General features: G+C 46.2%; 1 protein-coding gene across 3 annotated transcripts; it reads right to left on the reverse strand.

Annotated features, from left to right (window-relative positions):
• Window positions 1-851: 851 nt before the first annotated feature.
• On the reverse strand, window positions 852-18,664 carry LOC135369339 (uncharacterized). Of its 3 annotated transcripts, none has more exons than XM_064602943.1 (4): window positions 18,564-18,664; window positions 13,844-13,934; window positions 6,264-6,449; window positions 852-3,707 (listed from the first exon to the last, which is right to left on the reverse strand). In XM_064602943.1, exon 4 carries the CDS (start codon window positions 3,645-3,647, stop codon window positions 2,214-2,216), a length of 1,434 nt encoding a protein of 477 aa, XP_064459013.1. In that variant the 5' UTR covers window positions 3,648-3,707; window positions 6,264-6,449; window positions 13,844-13,934; window positions 18,564-18,664; the 3' UTR covers window positions 852-2,213. The 3 variants fall into 3 exon arrangements, with proteins under 3 accessions (XP_064459013.1, XP_064459006.1, XP_064459019.1); XM_064602936.1 differs by having other exon boundaries at window positions 852-3,711; XM_064602949.1 differs by lacking the exon at window positions 18,564-18,664 and adding an exon at window positions 17,818-17,889 and having other exon boundaries at window positions 852-3,711.
• Window positions 18,665-20,009: the final 1,345 nt, after the last annotated feature.

The following is a 20,009-nucleotide window of genomic DNA, read 5'->3' on the forward strand; positions in this document are numbered from 1 at the left end:
ATAATGATGCAGATGTCGCGGGCCGATGAGTAGCGACCCTAGCGGACCGTGCGGACGGGCTCCTCATAGGGGGTTGCCGATTATATGACGTGGTCGTTATAATGTAGTAGGTCGTGGCCGGGACGATAGTTCCACGTGCAGAAGCAAACAAATACCTGGGGGGGGGGATATGTTTAATGATAACAAAGAACAGGAACGAGGGAAAGGTCAGCCAGACAGGGTGTCGGCTTGCTATTCCCAAGGAAAAAATTAATAAATAAAAAACTAATAAAAAAATCGGAGAGAGAGAGAGTACCCAGGCGGGCACAGCCGGTTCACAGGGCGACCAGTAGGTCGGTTGCAGCGAGGTAACGGAGGAGAAGTCTGGTGACTACGCACTGTCGGGCGCGCTGCACGGGGCAGAGTAAGGTCCGCAGCGTGAGGTGCAGGCCAAGGTATGTGAGCTGTTGCTCAAGTTCGGCTCTGGCTGAGGAGTAAAGGCGACAGTGCAGGAGGAGGTGGGTAGTGTCCGCCACCACACCACATTTCGTGCATAGTGGAACGGAAATACCGTTTACCTCCGCTGCTCTGCCGAACGAAATGCTAAGATGACGATGACGACGACGCTGAAAGTAGTGATGGGCAAGTCAGTTCACTTTTGTGAACTAATTCATTTAGTTCAGTTCACACCACTGAACTGTCTAAAAGAATAGTTCATTCGTTCACCTCTTCACAATTAAACACAGTCAAGTAATATAGTCCCAAACCTTAAAGAGAGACCGAGAGAGATACAACAAAATGATCTTGCAATTCAGTTTTCCAAAGGTTCGAGAACATCAACATAGCAAACGTAATCTTTTAGGTCGCTTTTTCTTTTTCTTTAATTTTCTACGTATATTTGTAACGAGAAAAGTAATGCACAGATCAATATGCAAGGTGCCGTCGTCGTTCAATGTTACAATCGTGTATTTCTGATCACTTACGTCTGCTTGCTGCGAACTTGAGAACACAGAAGTGTGATAGAGTAACTGCAGTTTCAATTCATTTCATTCAAATGCATGAGAGAGCTTGAAGAAAAGTACAACGTCTAGCGATGTGGAGGAAAAATTGGGAAGCTTGCAATGTATTGCCGCAAAAATAGCCTGCCCGCTCCAGGGGGTGCCAGTCACATGCAGTCAGCCAGAAGTCAGAACATAACGGCGCCACTAGCAGTCCACAACTGCGTGAAGGAGCTCACAGCGATCTCAACGCAAGCAGTTCTAAATTATTTAGGCTTGTTCAGCGTTCGCCGCCCACAGGACTTCAATCCATACGGCGTTCAAAGCCGCTCTGCTGGGTCTCCCTCCCAGCGCTTTTCCTTAAGCGCATGCGCTGTGCACGTAACAGTTCTGACAGGCGCTGCGAGTACTTCCAAACGACCCGCGGCATCGTTTAGTTCTTTAGTTCGTCCAGTTCTCTCCCTCCCCGCGCCACCCGCGCTTTTTCTTAACTGTGGACTAGCACCTTCTCTGATGGGCAACGGTAGGGCCTGCGAGTGCTTCAAAACGTCCGGTGACATCGTTTAGTTCTTTAGTTCGTCCAGTTCTCTTCCTTCACACCGTCCACTTGAGGCTTTGCCTCGCCGCACCGCCCGCGCTTTTCCTTAAGCGCATGCGCTGTGGACGAGCAGCAGTTCTGACAGGCAACGGCAGGCTTTGCGAGCACTTCAAAACTACTCGCGACGTCGTTTAGTTCTTTAGTTCATCCAGTTCAGTTCCTTCACACCTTCACACAGTCCACTTCAGCGCAGCGTCACAGCCACTCAAGGCCACAGCGTGTGCGCCGTGGTCTCCCGCCCTTCTGGCGCGCATGCGCTTTGTTAGCTTTACAAAACGTTCGTTAGATGGCGCAGCAGATGTCACACTCGGAAGCGTATCAAAGCTAACGGCGTATGCGTTGTGGGTGTCGAGGCCCAATGAACTAAATTGCGGAACTAATGTTTTGGTTGTTGTTGAACTAATTCGTTCAGTTCACCCGAATGACTAGTTCAGTTTGAAGGGGTCGTCCACGAACGACACATCACTAGCTGAAAGAGAAAGTAGACACACCCTGAACCGCGGGTCGTCGCAGTTTGAACTAAGTCTTGCTTCCGGTGAGCAGGCATTCAATATAGTAGATTGTGTTTGTACAGGAACAACCGTTACATTATATGGGTACATCCCAGATATAGCGCCTGACAAAAACCCGTATAGGCCCTATACGAGGAGCTCTGAGATGACGAGAGTCAGCGCTACACAAACTATCACTGCAGATGCAGTCACCCGATGGTCGCCGTCGTTAGGACTAAGTGTTGGTTCCGTTGACAGGTTATTCGGTGTAAATTTTGTTTGATCAGGCAGCACAGGTACAGTATATCGGACACACACGAGGATATGCCCCGTCCAGCTGTCTATTTCGTAGTCATCGGAACTCACAGTTGCCAATTTGAAGTTGAAATACAGGGTGCGATTCGGGAGGATGGCAGCTTCGTGTCCTTCAAACAGGAGCCAGGGGCAGCTATGGGTACCGTCAGTTCGTCGACAACCTTCGATGCCTTTCACCGTTCCCCGTCTGCAGCCGAAAACTCGACAAGAGTTCAGTCCTGGCAGCCTTATTTGACCTTCACCACATCCAGTGTGGTGTATCCGCGGGGCGAGCTGGGACGAGGAGATGTCTGAAGTGGGTTTACCAAGAGAAGGAGTAACCAATGCGTGGATGTATCTCGCTCGCTCGCCGTCTTCCTCAACCGTTGCGAGGGACACTCCATTGCAGAGGGCGCAATAGTAGTTCTTGTAAGTCACTCGTACCGTATTGTTTGGGGTATAATAGGCAGCGTACAGTGCACACTTCTGAGCGAGCACACGGTCGCTTTCTTTGGGGCATGTATCCACCACAGCGGGAGAGCACTCCGTCGTGTTGAACACCTGAGTAAAATTCTTCCACCCAAATACAGCACTTTGAAACGTAGCATTATAGATAATACCCGCGTGCTTCATCCAATAAACGCGTCGCTTGGCGTTATACATAAACTTTTGCAGTTGGCTACTGGCACTTACGTTTCGTGGCGACAGTCCGAGCCAATCAAAGTTACCGGCCCACCCGTACGTCTCCTCATAGTGCCCCCCGTTACACTCTACACAATAAATATTTCGATATAGGACCCTTGACGGCTTGTGAAAGGAAGGAATGTCGATTTTGAACTGGTACGACAACTTAGGGAAATCGCCCGTAGGTTGTCCCTCGCACATCTTTTTCGACCACTGTGAAACCGATCCTACTGTACACGATGCTTTCACCCAAACGTACCGTCCATGACCTGGTAGCTCCGCACACACATAACGTTCACGTGGTACATCTTTAGCAACGTCGATGCAACAGTCACCGTAGCGATTGCAAGATGGGTCGCAAGAACAGATCGGTTTACGAGAAGTACCTTCAGGTTGCTTGCAGGTGAAGAAGGGAGATTCGCCGAGCATATTGAACGCTTCTTCATGAACCGCTGCTTGGAGATCACATCCGAATGGAGCAGTGACACACACCAGGAAGATGATGGAAGCTTCGATGATCCTTGCTCGCTTGGTGTGCATGTTACTGAGCGGACGTCTCACCCTTGCAGCGACACTGTTGCCGATAAGTTCGTCAAGGAGCATATTGTGGTAGGAATGGCTGTTCGGCAATCACATCTCCATGTAGACCTAGTCTCCGCAACACTGCCTGCGCAAGTGAAGGCTATAAGTAGAGTTAGAGTTAGGGTTGTACTGTTCGGAACACGGTTGTCAAAAACCTAAAACTCCAGCCGGTGGTTTGAGCAGTCCCCTATCGGCGATGCGGTTCACGAAGGGACTATACCATTAGAGTCTCCAATAATGTAAGGCCACGCAGCGCCACCTGTCCCGACAGAGTACCATCGCATCACCGTCATCTGCTAGGGAGAGCAGTTGAGCGATGCCTCCCCTCAGGGAGGGTATTGGTCACAGGGGTGGCATTCAATGTAATGTATTGCTCCGTAGACGAAAGCGTGCTGGGCGAACGCAATGCATCCTGGACAGGTCCTGGTCGCATGTCACAGCAAACGTCAAGGCACACGTGACCTTAAAGATGGCGGCGCCCGTGATCGGCGGGCCGACCGTTTGTAAACAATGCGGTTCATGTTTCTGCGCAACGTTTTGGATGTCTTTCGATCACGGTAATTATTTTTATACGATAATCTCGCAATAAAACCCGCAGTTTTGCACATAAGGCCTCGCACTGTTGACGACTCCCAAAGATGTGATGACGACCGCGCGTTAAGACTCACTGAGCTGATGCAATATACTTAAACTAAGGAGAAATGGGCTACCATGTTGCTGAAGAAGCACCGCATAGTTCACGCAGGCAAAATGCGTTCATCTCTTTGCGTTTTGACGACGGAAGTATGTCGGTAAGTGGCAAAACATCATGTAAACAAAGTCGCATGACCTCAAAATGGCGTTTTCTATGACGAGCGACCAGGACAAGATGACAGTTTTGCGAGAAGCACCCGCTTGAGGGTAGTCACAACAACTGCGGGTTTGTGTCACTCCTGTGGTATTAGTACAGTTCATTCGTGCGCGACATCGCCGGTAGGAGATCGCTCCGCCACGAGCTGGAGATTTAAGACAACCATGTCCCGAACACTACTTGAGAGCACAAGGAAATCTGAGAACACACCCCTTGGAGACAGTCCTCGGTTTTCGTGTGGTCAGAGAAGAAAACCCTGAATTCCTCAGAACTAAAGATCGGCTAAAGCAATGGGCGACCGAGAATAGACAACTGCAACGGATACTAAAACAAATGGAAGAAAAGTCGGCACCAGAGTGCCCGGAACAAGCGACGGGATCGCGAACTCCTTTGAACTCCGCGTACGCTGTGGAGGGGTGCAAAAGCGAGCTGGTCTTTCGGATTTTGGAGAAGGGCACCTGGATGACGTGGTCCGCCCCAGAGTGGGCCATGTCTTTTAATGCAGGGCCGATAAAAAGGTCGTCGGGGCAGTATCGCTTGCGGTGTCGTTCCGGGGAAGATTTTTTCTTAAAGATAGGGAAACTCGTACGAAAAGTGGGAGCAACAGATAAAAGCCGACACAAGATTCATGGCGACTGCAGCGCCACCACAATCTACAAAATACAGATGATTGTTTCGTTCAGTCGGAAACCTTCCCTGGACAAAAAAAAATCATAATCCAGAAGCCTAAAGGGAAACAATTGGACATTAGAAACCACAAGGTAGCGCTTTCATTTCATCCGGCATGCCTGCACACTTCAGTGTTGAAAACTCTCCGCCTATGACCACATGCTCGCCACTCAGTCCACGCCGAAACGAAACGAGGCACAGAAGACGGCTCTGTTGCTCCATGTGGCAGAAGAACCAGCGCTAGAGGTGTGCAATACGTTCAGCCTAGCGCCAGACGCGACTTTTGAAGATGTGCGCCGAGTGTTGGAGAATTATTGCAAGCCTCAGAAAAACGAAGCTACCCGTCCAGGCTCCGAACGCAGGCAGAAGGTGAGCGCTTCGAGCAGTTTCACCAATATCTCATGCTCGAGGCGTGGGAATTCGCTGATTTACACGGCTCAGTGGCCAGTGGTCAGGGACCAAATTGCGTACGAAGTAGCAAACAAGCGGCTGCGTCAACGACTGTTGCACAGACCTCACACTCAAACAGGCAGTAGAGATGTGTCAAGCTGATGAGATAGCCGCAAAGCAAAACGAAGTGTGGGATATATATCGCCGTAAAGCAGAGACGCACAAAATAGTGGCCATGCGGCGATAAGCGGAGTTCAGCAGAAATGTGCCAGGGCGAGAAGTAAGAGAGAGAGAAACACAGGGAGCGCGCGGGGAGCTACAGAGCAATTTCAGACGCGACCTCAAGGAAAAGGTGCAACAGATTTTAACCTGCTACGCAACGGGAACCAGTGGCGTAGCCACGGGAGGCTAGAGCGGGTTCGAGCCCTCCCCCCCCCCCCCCCCCAACTGCAAAGAGCCGGCACACGCAAGTCGTGCAAATCCGAGGAGAACAAAAAAAGAAGAAAAAAATATATATACGGGGGAGGAGGGACGGCGGGGAGGGGGGGGGGCGACCAGCGTGACGATCGTAAAAGTTCTTCGAGTTACCGGCGTCTATCTGCATACTCTTGAAACTATGTGAGTCTTTCGAGCCTCTTCAAAACTCGTGAGGCAGCCTTAGTGCTCATGACACCCCATATGTAAACGCATTATTAAACGTTCAAATATTCTGTAATTTCATTTCTCACCTCGCTGTTTGCACAAGGATGAGTAGTGTGTAGGCGTGCGCAGTATCAGCGGCGTGGGAGTGGAGGGGTGTATCGAGCCCCCCTACCGTGGAGGCCTGACTACGCCCCTGGCGGGAACACTTGCCCAGCAGATAGATGAACCTGCAGGGCGTGCTGCGAGTACGGGCACTTCGCAGTGTGCTTCCCCTACAAGAAACAAGAAGAGGCCATTGAAGAGAGTGAAAGAGATTACTTGAACATCCTGGCAGTAACCTACAGCCCAACAGCAACCAACAGAACGCTGAGCGTTAGAGAGCAAGCACGCAGCGCGCCCGAGAAGGAATGTGCCTGCTTGGTTTGGGCGGCGCAGAAGCTGATTTGCTATCTTCACTGCACCAAATTCACTTTCGAGACAGATCATTGCTCATTACAGTGGTTGCAACGAACGTGTGACAAAAAAGGCCGTCTTCTACGTTGGAGTCTTACCCTCCCACACAACCAAAGCACGTCAGAAGGACGTCTATTTGATGCCACCAACGGGACATCATGTCCATAAGATATCCTGGATTGTCCGAATGACATACTATGGGACATCATTCGTATTGCCATTGAGTAGTTTCATTTAAAATCGTATGATGCCCGCCGGTCACATTTTTTATATCCCACGAAAAAAATATATGTTATCCCACCCACAAAGAGATGCAAAAGGTGCCTGACCGCAGGTCTCTGCGATATTTTCTTCTCCGTCCACGGCTCTTCGAAGCAACCGGCGCGATTTCGCGGCTTAATTTTTTTCCAACTTTGTCACCTTGTATCTCTTGAACGAGATGTCCCATTTGAACGAAATTGTTTTTGCTGACAGAGTGGACGGTGCACGTTTCATCGTGGGCTATTAAATGTATATGGTCAAAAGAGAAGTATACAAAAAAAAAAATCCGGAAAACGCAACAGAGGCCCTTTTTACCGTTTATTTGGAAGGTCATGGCTGAGACCCTGGATCTCCGACTGTGATGTTCTTCGCATGAGCAGAAAGATCATTCTTTGCTCTTTCGTTTGAAGTTAAATATATTGCTTTATCTTCAGCCATTATCCCGTAACAATACCGTGAACACGGAAAGGTAGGAGAAAAGTCTCATTTTCGCGGTAGTTTTTACCCAAAAAGGATATCTTCAAATTTTCCGATATTTTGTACTAACATAGCTTAGACATAGCTCTTTCAGGATATGCTATAAGATGTTTGCTAATTTCGGTCCTACAGGGTGCGAAATTTTTTTCCGCCCCCTATTGGGCAGCGCTCGCAGGGGACAAACGCACGTACAAAGAGTGAACTTCTACCCCAACCCCATGTCTTTTTCTGTTTGTTTTTGCTTACTTTGAGGGTGCCGTCATGCCGAGGGCCGACTATAGTAATATGCACAGATCACTGTGGTGTCCCCAGAAAAGCAAAAGTTCGTTGCTTAGGCTTTCTCACCCGGTTAATCAATCCTTCAAGGTTACGGGCTTGAAGGAAATTGGACGTGGGAACATGGTACTATTTGTAAATACTGCGGCTTTGCTGAACCAAAGCGCGAGACGTCTATTCTCTTGTAATTTTGTTTTGTTATTTGCTGGTTTCTTAAACTTCGTCTACTACGGGTGCCTCAGTGGGCTCACACCAATATCTTGCTCTGATATGCTCCTGTTCACAGTCTGCACAATTTGGGGTCACTGATGTCAGCGTCGTCAGGGCTTGAAGCCGGAGGACCTTGTTCACCTGAAAGCCCTGCCTCAGCAACCTGCAGTCGAAACGTGTTGTAGCAGTTCACACATATTTCGTCGGTGTCGTGGACATGGACTGCCTCCGAGGTGCTCAAGATGGTCTTCAAAAGTCTTGATCCTATCAACGATACCGGCCTGAAGTTCTTGTTCCGGGGTATTTTTTTCTTGTGACGTTGAGTGTAGTCCGGGGAATATAGTGTACTTCTGGTGTGGCTACGGCTGGCCGTGGGGAGTGCAGAAGTACACGCTACGCCGACGACAAAATGAAATCCATACGTAACATCAAGGAAAGCAAGGCCCTTGTCTTAAAATGTTGACAGCGGCGGGAACCCCGTAGACTCCCAAATACCGTCTTTTCCCACGCAGCGCCCCGACTTTCTCACCCATTGGAAGGATAACTCCTTCAAATAATATTTCTAAAAGGAGTTCACCTTGAAGAAATAAGGGACCGGGCATGTCCTATCATTCCCAGGAAGACCAGGCGACCAGTCCCTGGGCGATCTGTCGGCATCGTGTCACATCACCTGAGTGTTTTAAATTCCGTCTTTGTTCACAAGTAGAAGAAACCACCAAATAACAAAACAAAATTACAAGAGAATAGACATCTCGCGCTTCGGTTCGTCAAAGCCGGAGTATTTATAAATGCCATGTTCCCATGTCCGATTTCCTTCAAGCACGTAACATTGAGGGATTAACCGGGTCGGAAAGAGCCTAAGCAACGAACTTTTGCTTGTCGGCGGGCTTGCGGACTGATCTGTGCATATTACTATAGTCGGCCTTCGGCGTGACGGCACCCTCACGGAAAGCAAAAAAAAAAAAAAAAGAAGACAGGGGGTGGGGTAGAAGTCCACTCTTTGTTCGTGTGTTTGACCCCTGCGAGCGCTGCCCAATCGGGGTGCGAAAAAATTTCGCTCCCTGTGGGATCAAAATAAGCAAACATTTTATTGCATTTCCTGAAAGAGCTATGTCTAAGCTATGGTAGTACAAAATATTGGAAAATTTGGAGATGTCGTTTGTGGGTAAAAACTGCCGCGAAAATGAGAACTTTCCCCTACCCTTCCGTGTTCACGACATTCTTACGAGATAATGGCTGAAGATAAAACAATCTATTTGACGTCAAACGAAAGAGCAAAGAATGATCTTTCTGCTCATGCGAAGAACATCACAGTCGGAGTTCCAGAGCCTCGGCCATGACCTTCCAAACGTGCGATAAAAAAGCTGTCTGTTGCGCTTTTGGGATTTTTTTCGTATACTTTTCTCTTGACTATATCGATTTAATAGCCCACCATGGAACGTGCACCATCCACTCTGTCAGCAAAAAACAATTTCTTCAAATCGGACATCTCGTTCAAGAGATACAAGGTCACAATTTTGGAAAAAATTTAAGCCTCTAAATGGCGCTGGTTGCTTCGAAGCGCCGTGGACCGTCAGGCACCTTTTGCATCTTTTCGTGGGCGGGATGACATATTTTTTTCGAGAGAAATAAAAAATGTGACCGTCGGCCATCATTCGATTATAAATGAAAGAACCCCATTGCGACAGCCGGGGACTTGATTTGGGCAATCCTGGCGGTCTCCTTTGGACACTTTCGGACACTGTGACATTTTCGGGATGTTTTCCTGCGCATTCCAGGACGTTAATGCAGTATGCCTACTCCATGCGTATGCTATACAAGTGGCCCAGAAAACGTGTAATTGAATTCTAATAAACAAAACAACGCCACCCAGAATCATGCGGTCAACGGCATTTGTTCTTACTAGGTTTCTGCCAATTCCTGATGTGCATGTCATGTAACCTAAGTTTAATTATGTAAATTTTTGCGAATCGAACTTGTAAATTTGCCAAGTAAAGGTCACTTTTTTACCCCACCAACATGAAGATCGTGCCGAAATCACTCAAGTTCTTGATATTTGACATTGATCTTCAGTATCTATCATGTCGGGAGGAATGGCCGAACATCGTGCTTCTCGGGCACGGAGTATAACGCGCAAGGACTGTTTGAGCGCAATCGCTGTCAGTCCGACGAAGGGAGGTTAGAAACCCAACCCACAGAGTGATATTATAGTAGAAAAAGTGACAGTTCATGAAATTAGGAGAGGGAAGGTATGGTCACAGCCACAACTGAGGCCGGACTCGACGAGCTATGTCCGTGTTATCCCTTTCTACAATGCCGATGGGGGCTGGGTTTCCAAACTCTTTTCGTCGGACTGGCAATGATTCCGCTGAAAGATTCGTGGCACGCTATCCTCCGTGAGCTCCATAGAGCATGATTTTCGGCTATTTTTTCTGATACGAGAGATTCTCAATATTCCTGTTAATTATCATAATTTTGAGTAAATTCCGCACTCTCTTTGCATTGGCGGGGCAAAAAAGTGACCTTTACTTGGCAAATTTCCGAGTTCCGTTCGCAAAAATGTATATAATTAAACTTGGGTTACATGACATGCACACCACGAGGTGGCAAAAACCCAGTAAGAACAAATGCGGTTGACCGCATGATTCTAAGTGGAGTAGTTTTTTTAATTAAAATTTCTGGGACACCCTGTATACACATCTTATAATTAGGGCCTGACTTTTTAGGGTTAAACCCGTATCCGCCCGATATTTACCCCCGAACGAAATCTGTAAAATTCGGGTTTAACCCGAATCTACCCGAAAACATCCGGGTCGCATGGCACACTCATAAGCGTGCATTAAAATAAAGTCTGATAACATTGCTAAACATTAGTTCCATGTTAAGACACATTTTTATTAAACAAAAAAAATCGCCCGAATACACCCGAATTCCTGACGACAGAATATGCCGTAACGGGATTTAACCCGAATACACCCGAATTTTCGAATGAAAAATATCACCCGATATTTACCCCCCGAATTTGGCCAAAAATAAAACCCGAAAAAGTCAGGCCCTACTTATAATGCAAACTACTCCATCACACAAGCCTGTTCACATGGAATAGTAATTCTATTGATTATTATACATTCCCACACAAAAACCTCATCTGTATATCACCTGGCAACGAGCTAGCTATGTAACATGTCAACATCAGTTCGTTGAATGAGCAGCTATAGATCCTCGAAACAAATGGGTGAGTACCCTGAGAAACTCAGGGGGTTAATTAAGTTAGAAGCACCAAAACGGAAATGTAGATGCAAGCGAACCCAGGCACTTCGGTACGCCAAAAAATATGAAAATTACTCCCACCCTAATATGAAGATATTACAGTGTAGAGCTGAATGTAGTATAAACAGCAACTGCCACCAAGGAATGTTGGAGGCACAGTTTAAGTAGCAGTTGTACTGAAACAAATCTGGACACAAACTTCCGCTTGCCCTTTTGCCCAACATAGCTGAACTATGCAGCAACGCAGTCCGTCAGAAGGTACTAAAGTATTTTTCGTGCAGATTGCTTTACTTCACTTCGCCCAAGCCGAGCAAGCTCTTGAACGTGAAAGTTGGAAATAACGAAAAAAGATTGCCACTGACTTCACGCAACACAAAAATTGAGACTTTTCCTGTTCTATGCGGAAGACTGATGGTGTCTTTGCGGTCTGCATATAGTGTATTCGACATCACGACCTCATGTAATTTAATGACACCAATAGTTTTAACCCCTAATTTGAAAAGGATGAAAAAAACTTTTGACTTGAGCTCGTGTAATTATCTGACACCTATAGTTTGAGCAGTTTCTGCATAGAAAAAATGTCTGAATAGAAATAACTGACCAGTACCACAATGCTCCTGTTCCAGAAATTACGAGTTGGACTAAAACTATGCGATGCAAATCTGTATTTCCTAAGCGTGTACACGGAACAGAGGCGTTTAATGCAAATTGCATCAGGTAAACATGGCAAGGTAATGTTGGAAGTTCTAAAGATTTTAAGAGCTCTGAGCGGTGCACGACTACATCATGAATACAACTATACAGGGTGCCCCAGCCATATCTTTTTAAAAATATATCACTTTCCGATATGAAGTCAATTGCAATATAGCACATGCCGGAGGGCATTAGCAGACTTCTAAGGCAATGTCTTAATGAATATTCAATAATTAACTTTTTTAATTATAGAAGCTACGAAGTTGTTCCAATGAGAACATCTGACTTCTTTGGTCACCAGATACCAAATCCGTTTCCAGAACAAAAATCCGTTCGATAGATCATTCGCAAAAAATTCGTGAAGGAACACCATTTTTTTTCTTTATTTTATTCATTGCGCATCTTCGAAGAAGCGTCTTTCCTTCAACCCCCAGTGTGAGAAAGTGAAAGAGCCAGTTTTCGTCCTGTACCTTGTCTCGGGTTTTCAAGTCATACATTTGCTTGTAAGTGAGAGAGTGAAAGAGCACAGCGCCACCTCATGCGTCGAAGATTACATTTAACTTGCGGAAACAAAACAAAAACAAATGTATCGGGTGAGTCTATATGGTAACTGCCCTTATCTTGGGCTGCATTTTCTGTTTTCTTCTAATCGTCTTGCAGGACGCAAGAGGCGATAGTATGCTCTTTCCCCGTTTCACATTGGGGATAAAGGAAATACGCGTGTCTAGAGGTGTGCAATGAACAAAATAAAGAAAAAAATTGTGTTGGTTCCGGGACATTTGATCGAACGCCGTTTGGTCAAAAGCCGTTTGATCGAACGCGGACATTTGGTTGAAAGCCATTTGATCGAATGTCGTTTGATCGATTTTTTTTAATAGACGATTTCAGAAATTGCATGGATGGCCCACCAGGGAGCGCAGTGTTGCGAAAGCCCCGCTGCACCTTGGGATTTAGTTTTCATGAGTCAGAGAGAAGAAGAGCGCAAACGGTTTCGGTTTTTTCTCTCCTTCACTTCCCGCACCTTCGAGCAACAGGCAGACGAGCACGAATGTAAACCATTTCCCACGACGCATTGCGCGATGCGCGTGACTTGGGCGACGGAGGGCCCCCGTGCGGAGCACATGGGCAATATCTGAAATCGCCTATTGCTTCACTCGGAGTGTCGAAAATGACAAAAAAAAAAAGAACAAAAATACAAATAAAAGACAGATAAACAAAGCTGCAGTTCTAAATGCCATTATCCTAAGGAACATTTAAGTGTGTGTAATTAGCTTGCCCGTAAGCACATTCCTGGTGCTAACCCACTTTCTCGTGTCCAAAAAGCAGTCCAAGGGCCTGTTTTTCAGCTCTGACACGGCATGTTTAATGCCGCATTTGTTAATCCCCGTTTGTTCCCTTTGTTAATCCCTTTGTCAAATAATAATCGATGTCAAGTATTAAACATTTTGGCCAATGAATTAAAAGAAAGTAAATGAAATTTTTTATGATTTGTTTCCATCGAATGTGGACAAATTTTAATAGTGTATTATAGTTTGTAATCAGCTGACCATTGTATTGGAGAAAGAACAGTTTTAGTTTATTTACTTTTCGCCTATGTGAGAGAGAACCTAAATTCCCTTGCAACAGACATGTAATCGAAGAAGTCCTTCGGAACCCAGACAAGATAAGCAGGGCAACTTTCTTTCGGATAGCGTGCATGTGTAGTGGTTCCAGGCTACAGATGTATACTCTAAACAAGTTTATTAGAGATGCATACTCTAAACAAGGTTGAACTAAGGTTTTTTATGCTATGAATTTAATACATTGCATTCATATAATGTCCAAATTTTCTTATTATTATCCACTGACTTCAATTGACTTTCGCGCAGATGAGGCTATCCAGTTTCACACCGTTCCCTTTAAATATGTCGCCAGCAATAAGAAGGGTGCCCAGAAGAAGCCGAGACTATCGGCTGCTCCCAACCTGGGGCAGCTTTCTTCAATATGTGCCCTACTGGTTCCTAAATGACAAACTTCTGTAACTAACCAGTGGTCACAGGATGTATGGGGTGATTCGCGTCGTCGTCGTCCTTCCTTTTGTCGCCTCGCTCTAGGAACCAGTGGTCTCCACTCTTCCGCTGCAAAAAGCAAAAAAAGAATAACAGTCATCATAAATCAAAAAGCAAAGAACACTGATTGCCTGCTCCGTATGCTCGAGTCAAACGTTACAGAAAAAGAGGTGCGAACGCGACACACTGCATGCAGCTTTGAGATCCCTTCGAACAAACGTCTTTCGAACGAACGGCGTCGATCAACCGCGGCTTTCGATCAAACGGCTTTCGACCATGAGACGTTCGATGAAACGCCTTCGATGAACCGGCGTTCGACCAAATGGGCGGACACCCAGATTGGTATGTGCTAGGCGGTGAAACTGTTTGCAAGTAATGGAAATTATGCGATTCCTTTGGGAGCTCTAACAAAAAATAAAATGTATTATGAGTGGTTATATGCGTACGCAACCCGTCAGATTGAGAACAGGATAAACACTCCGTTTAAATGTTCCGTTGAAACAGTCAGTACTTCCAGCACTTTATGAAATATTATTTGCGCCGTTCCCTGTGTACAGATTGCCTGATTTTTTGTTTGTGTGTGCAGTGGCGTATCTAGGATGTGGCAGGTGTGGACAGGTGCCATGGGCGCCAGGTGAACAGGGGCGTTATTATGTGGTCGGGTGTGAATGTGCCAGGTCGGGCACTCAACCTGGCACATTCATAAATGATCTAAAGCACCCGCCATTAGAGAGGTTGTAGCGTGAAACCTAGTGCGGACCACACGAAAACGCATCCCCAAGGACATCATGTTAACCATGTTGCCATGGGCGCAGGTAGCTCTAGATACGCCACTGTGTGTGTGTGTGTGTGTGTGTGTGTGTGCGGGGGGTCTCCCTGAGCCCAACCCGAACCGAACCAATATGCCTGAACCCGAACCGGACCGAAAGAAATACTGGTTTCGATCATTGGAGCGACCTTTTTGGGTCTCCCAGAGCAAGCAGGAACGCACGCGAGCCGGCGAGCCTGCATTGAAATGGGCATGCATCCAACATCTCCGCGCAATGGCTTTCCGGGTGAAAGATGACGAGTGTAGAATCGTACTACCTCTTGAGATTGTGGCCAGCATTCCAGGATGTTTCGGGAAATGCTGCTGCTTTCATAAGAACCACTGAATGTGTACCAGCTCCGGTGGTGCAGCGGTAACGCGTGCGCTTGGAGACTGGGAGGTCCGCGGTTCGAATCCGCGGGCCGGCTGTGCCGTCTGGGGTTTTTCCTGGGTTTCCCTCAGATGTGTAATAGGCGTATGCCGGCACAGTTCCCCTGAAGTCGGCCCATGGACGCAGCTATCCTCCCCCCGAGCGGATTCCGCTCGGTCTTCCACTTCACCCTTTCCTCTCCTCCTCTCCACCACCTTTCCCTTCCCGAGAAACATGCCGCCTAATCAGGCAGGCAGACCTCTCGGGTTCCTCCCAACGACACTCCTCCTCCTCCTCCACCACTGAATGTTGTGTTTGAAGCAAAATTGCAGGTTGAGATTGGTCAAAGGCTAAGCTAATTGGTTAGTTATGATTGTTAACAGAGCTGACAGCGAAAGATCGTTGGAAGTTGGAACAAAAAAGAAAAACGCGCTCTCTGTGTTGCACTCTCTCTATCGTTTCTTTTGTTTTTTAATGGCCAAAGAAAGCAAGGTCAAACGTTACATTTTTTTCTTGACTGTGTGCGATCGTGTACATCGCAGGTTCCCCATGTGCCATGGAACTACGTAAAACCTGCTGATGCTATCGCAGAGTTGTGCCTAACTCGTTACAAGTAACTCGTTACTTGGTAACGGTTACTTTTTTTGGTAACGAAGTAACGATTCAGTTACTTTTTAAAATATGGTAATAGTAACGGAATCAGTTACAAAACTTGGTAACTCGTTACCGACGTTACTCGTTCCTTTTGTTCAGCGCGGGGGAGCACATTTGGGCACTCCGTGTGGCGCACGCAATGCGTGCAGATCTGACCTGCGTGACCCCCGACCATGTGTGACTCATAGTATTTGCAGTCCCTTGCTGGATGTGTTGTTGTCTTTTCTCTTGTTTCCGTAATCTCCGACCATCACTCCTTCCCAAGAATGGGCACCAATTGTGCTATGGCTACAAAATACGCGTTTCGACTTCTAGCCTTTTCTTGTGTTTTCGTAATCTCCGATCACCCCCACTTAGGAAATGCAGAAGGTCCAGGCAAGTTGATAGAGAATCAAGGTAAGGGGCCGAGAGACACGGAACACGAAGGACGGGCGTCAAATTCTCAGACTCAGCAAAAGGTTTATTACAATAACCCAGACTATATACCCAAGACGTGACACAGAGGGGAAACAAGACAAAACGGAGGGTCACTAATCACGTTGCGACGTGTGGCGATCAGCTTCTTTTGAAGTGCAATTCCTCATTATTAAAGAGTTGAAGACAAGTGACGGCATGTTTGTTGGCTCCTTTAACTACGACGCGCCTTTAACTATGCGGCGGTAACGTAATAGTAACTCGTTACCTGGGAGTAGCGAGAACTCGTTACTTTTCTATGTTGGTAACGAGTAACGTATTTAGTTACTTTTTTTCTCAAGTAACGGGTAACGGTATTTAGTTACTTCTTTTTGGTAACGGGCACAAGTCTGTGCTATCGTGGCATCACATCTTTCTCATGTGACATCAAGCGGCATGGTCTTCTCCTGATCAAAGCATATCTGATGTACCTGATGCTAACACTAAGAGCACGAAGAAACCTTAATGTGACATCACGAAACAAGATAATTTTCAGATGTTCGTTTTCAATAGGGTACTTCTAGCTGGCTCGACACAACCACCAATAGCTTTGTACAACCACTGATCTTGTCCCCTCCGCACGCAACACTTAATGAATAACAACGATAATAATAATAATATTAACGAATAATTAAGAAAACGACTGGTGGCCGTGGAGTTGGGTCTGTGCTCCAGATCTATTCAAGCTGTAGTGAAATGTGGATGCGAAAATCTCGCAACAGCCCCCGCGAAAGGTCTCGAACCACAAACACCGGCAAAAGGTTGCCGGTATCACTTTCCTACCGGCAACCGACAGAGCGAGCAAGTAACCGGCCGTGCCGGTATAATACGGGACTGGTGGCAACCCTTCCTTTTTCTTTCTTTTTTCTTTCGCAATTAGAGCACGAATTAACGAAGATATTTCAATCAACTTTTTCATTATTGACTTTAGGGAGCACATTGCAATTGTAATATTAAAGCCTGATCACCACATCATCCGCTCGAGCCACTGATGAATCACTAAAGCAATCTCAGCGCGTGCTATAGACCCAAGTATTTCACCTCGGCCGTCCGCTGGAAATAGAAAGTGGTTGCCAAAAGAGAAACGGTGACGCCGATATCTCCGCCCTCACATAACGTCACAGAAAAATGTCATACGCGATGTTGGCAAACCCTTATCGAGGTATGGTTCACGTTCTTTGTTTTGTCTTTCTTTTGTTTCTCCATGTGTCCACAGTCGCTACTCGCTTGCCGTATCAGTCATTTCATCCTGCCAAACAAGGCTCTTGCCCTTCCCCGGTAGGATAAGGGCTGATATGTAGTGGTGAAGTGCCAAGCTCATTGTAAGAAAAAAAAAAGAGAACAAAACAAAACAAAGATCGTGAAACATGACATTTTCCTGTGATGCTAAATGAGGGCGGAGATATTGACGTCACCGTCGTTCTTTTGGTGATCAAGGTGAGCAACAGACGGCAGAGCTGAAATAATTAGGCTCTGAATTAGGCAAAAGGCTGCCGGTATCACTTTCCTACCGGCAACCGACAGAGCGAGTAAATAACAGGTCGTGCCGGTATAATACGGGCCTGGTGGCAACCCTACCGCCAGTCCCAGAATATATCATATAGTGGGTACACTATATACTAGCAGCGCAACACTTAAATCAATGCAACGTACAAGGGTTTACTCACTTTTAAGATCTCCGCCAACGGGAGCAACTCTGACAATACATCTGTCGGCCTGCGCGTTTATAAGCTACACGGCTTTGCGAGAGAATGACACCATCGTTTCCGCTTCTGCTCCCTTGTCTGCCTCAGCAGCCTCTCAAACGTAAGGTACACATTAACATAAAGAACGTGCAATTTTCCCGCGATGAAGAATCAAATATGACGCAAAGACAGTTTACCATGTACAAATTAAAAACGAGACTTTCGTTCAGTAGGCTGCACTTCTTCAGGTTTGAGAACCTGTTACGAGTGAAACAAACTCACCTGCTTGACTTTACTATTTGCGTAATCTACCTGTATATTTAATTTACCTCCTGCTCCATTCTAGTGACTCTAAAAGCTACCTGCATCTCTGATATATTGCAATCTTCATTTTATTGTTATGTCAGCTGCCTTCGTGTATATTTAATTTATCGTATGCTTCGTTCCTACTTCTTGCAATTCCCCAAGCAGCACAATGTACCGAAAGTCGGGTGGACGATATGTGTCCTATATCAATGTTCTTTAGCTTAACGAGTCTGAATGCAACAGACATCTGTCGACCTTTGATGCTCCGCTCGTAGCCACGGTTACTTTACCTCGCTAACACGCAATAAAAAAAAGAAAAAAAAAACAGGATATAGCCAGCCGCGTAACGATGCATCCGACGCATACTAAAATTTGCAATTGTAAGGTACAAACATCGCCTCGGTAGAAATGCTTCCACTTACCCGGTGAGTCACCGTCACGGAAAAGTTTCCTTTCGAGGTTGAGGGCGGCACACGATTCAGCGATAACACACCGCGCCGAACGCGTTTCGAAATAGACTGGACGAAAGCGCTCATTTTCATTTCACTCATTTCCTTTCCCGCACTTCAGCCAATCAAAATTTCCGTACCTCCGGAAGACACGTGTTGTAATTGCAGGGATTGGCAGAAATACATTTTCTGAGTATTGAAATATAAATACAAAATACTTTGTTGGAAGGGGTATTTAAATACTCTTCGTAAATACTTTTCAACGTGTGTATTTAAATAGAAAATATAAATACAGTATTTAAATACCGTAACTACTACCATCAATATTCTGAGGAAAATATCATCTGGAATTGATCATAACAACAAATCAGCGAGGAACAACAGCTGTGGAATAAAGCCAAGGAGCCACAGAGGTGACAGAAGAGATGTCCGTTTAATGCAACAAACTGAAGGGGAATGAAAACCCTCGCTCAAGCGCGATCACGAGGATGGTGCGTAGTGACGTCATTGTGTCATCTTCCTCAACACACTCCCCCGCGAAACAATTCCGAAGCTTACGCAGTGTCGCCCTCCAGCCTGTAAAGCAGCTGAATTGGTCGGGTTAACATCCTCCCGTCCGCCAACCTTACACGGCATGACCGTACTCTGCCGTCTGCACTGACGAATACTTCTTCGACTCGACCCAGAGGCCATGCTACTCGGGATACATTTTCTTTAGCGAGGAGTACGATATGCCCAACCTTGATGCCAGTCGAAGAGCATGATGTGGAATAAAGCCAAGGAGCCACAGAGGTGACAGAAGAGATGTCCGTTTAATGCAACAAACTGAAGTGGAATGAAAACCCTCGCTCAAGCGCGATCACGAGGATGGTGCGTAGTGACGTCATTGTGTCATCTTCCTCAACAACAGCATTTATTTGTTAGAATATCGTGGCGATTTTAATATGAGAAGTTTCTGGAAGACTGCGTCTTTTAGGTGTCTTTTGTTCGGCAGTACACTCTAAATCTTTTCACACCTTTAAAGGTGTAATAACGTGCATGGCGCACGCCTTTTTAGGTGTAATTTTGGTAAGATCATAATGGAGCACGTTTCGCACAAATTTTCTTTACTCGAGTGTTGGCTATCTTCCAAAAATTCAGTCTTGCAACGTCTCAACGTTGTTCACCAGTATTGTAGACACTTGCGCGTGCTCGATTATCGATAGCGATGCATATATGCATTAGCTCGTACCTACGATATCCAAGACATAATGAAAGCAAGATTTTTACTGACACTTGATCTTTAGTAATGCTTTCCGAATTTTGTAAAATATCATCCTGGAGATGCAATGTTACGTAACCAGGTTGAATGTGCATAGCGCACACCTTTAAAGGTATGAAAAAGTGTACAGTGTACAACCAGATTCGTAAAGGAGAACA

The sequence above is a fragment of the Ornithodoros turicata genome, chromosome 1 (assembly GCF_037126465.1).
Source record: "Ornithodoros turicata isolate Travis chromosome 1, ASM3712646v1, whole genome shotgun sequence".
Taxonomy (NCBI): domain Eukaryota; kingdom Metazoa; phylum Arthropoda; class Arachnida; order Ixodida; family Argasidae; genus Ornithodoros; species Ornithodoros turicata.

Excerpts from the sequence above, each read along its gene's own strand:
- LOC135369339 (XM_064602943.1), bottom strand. The coding sequence starts at position 3,647 with ATGCTCCTTGACGAACTTATCGGCAACAGTGTCGCTGCAAGGGTGAGA.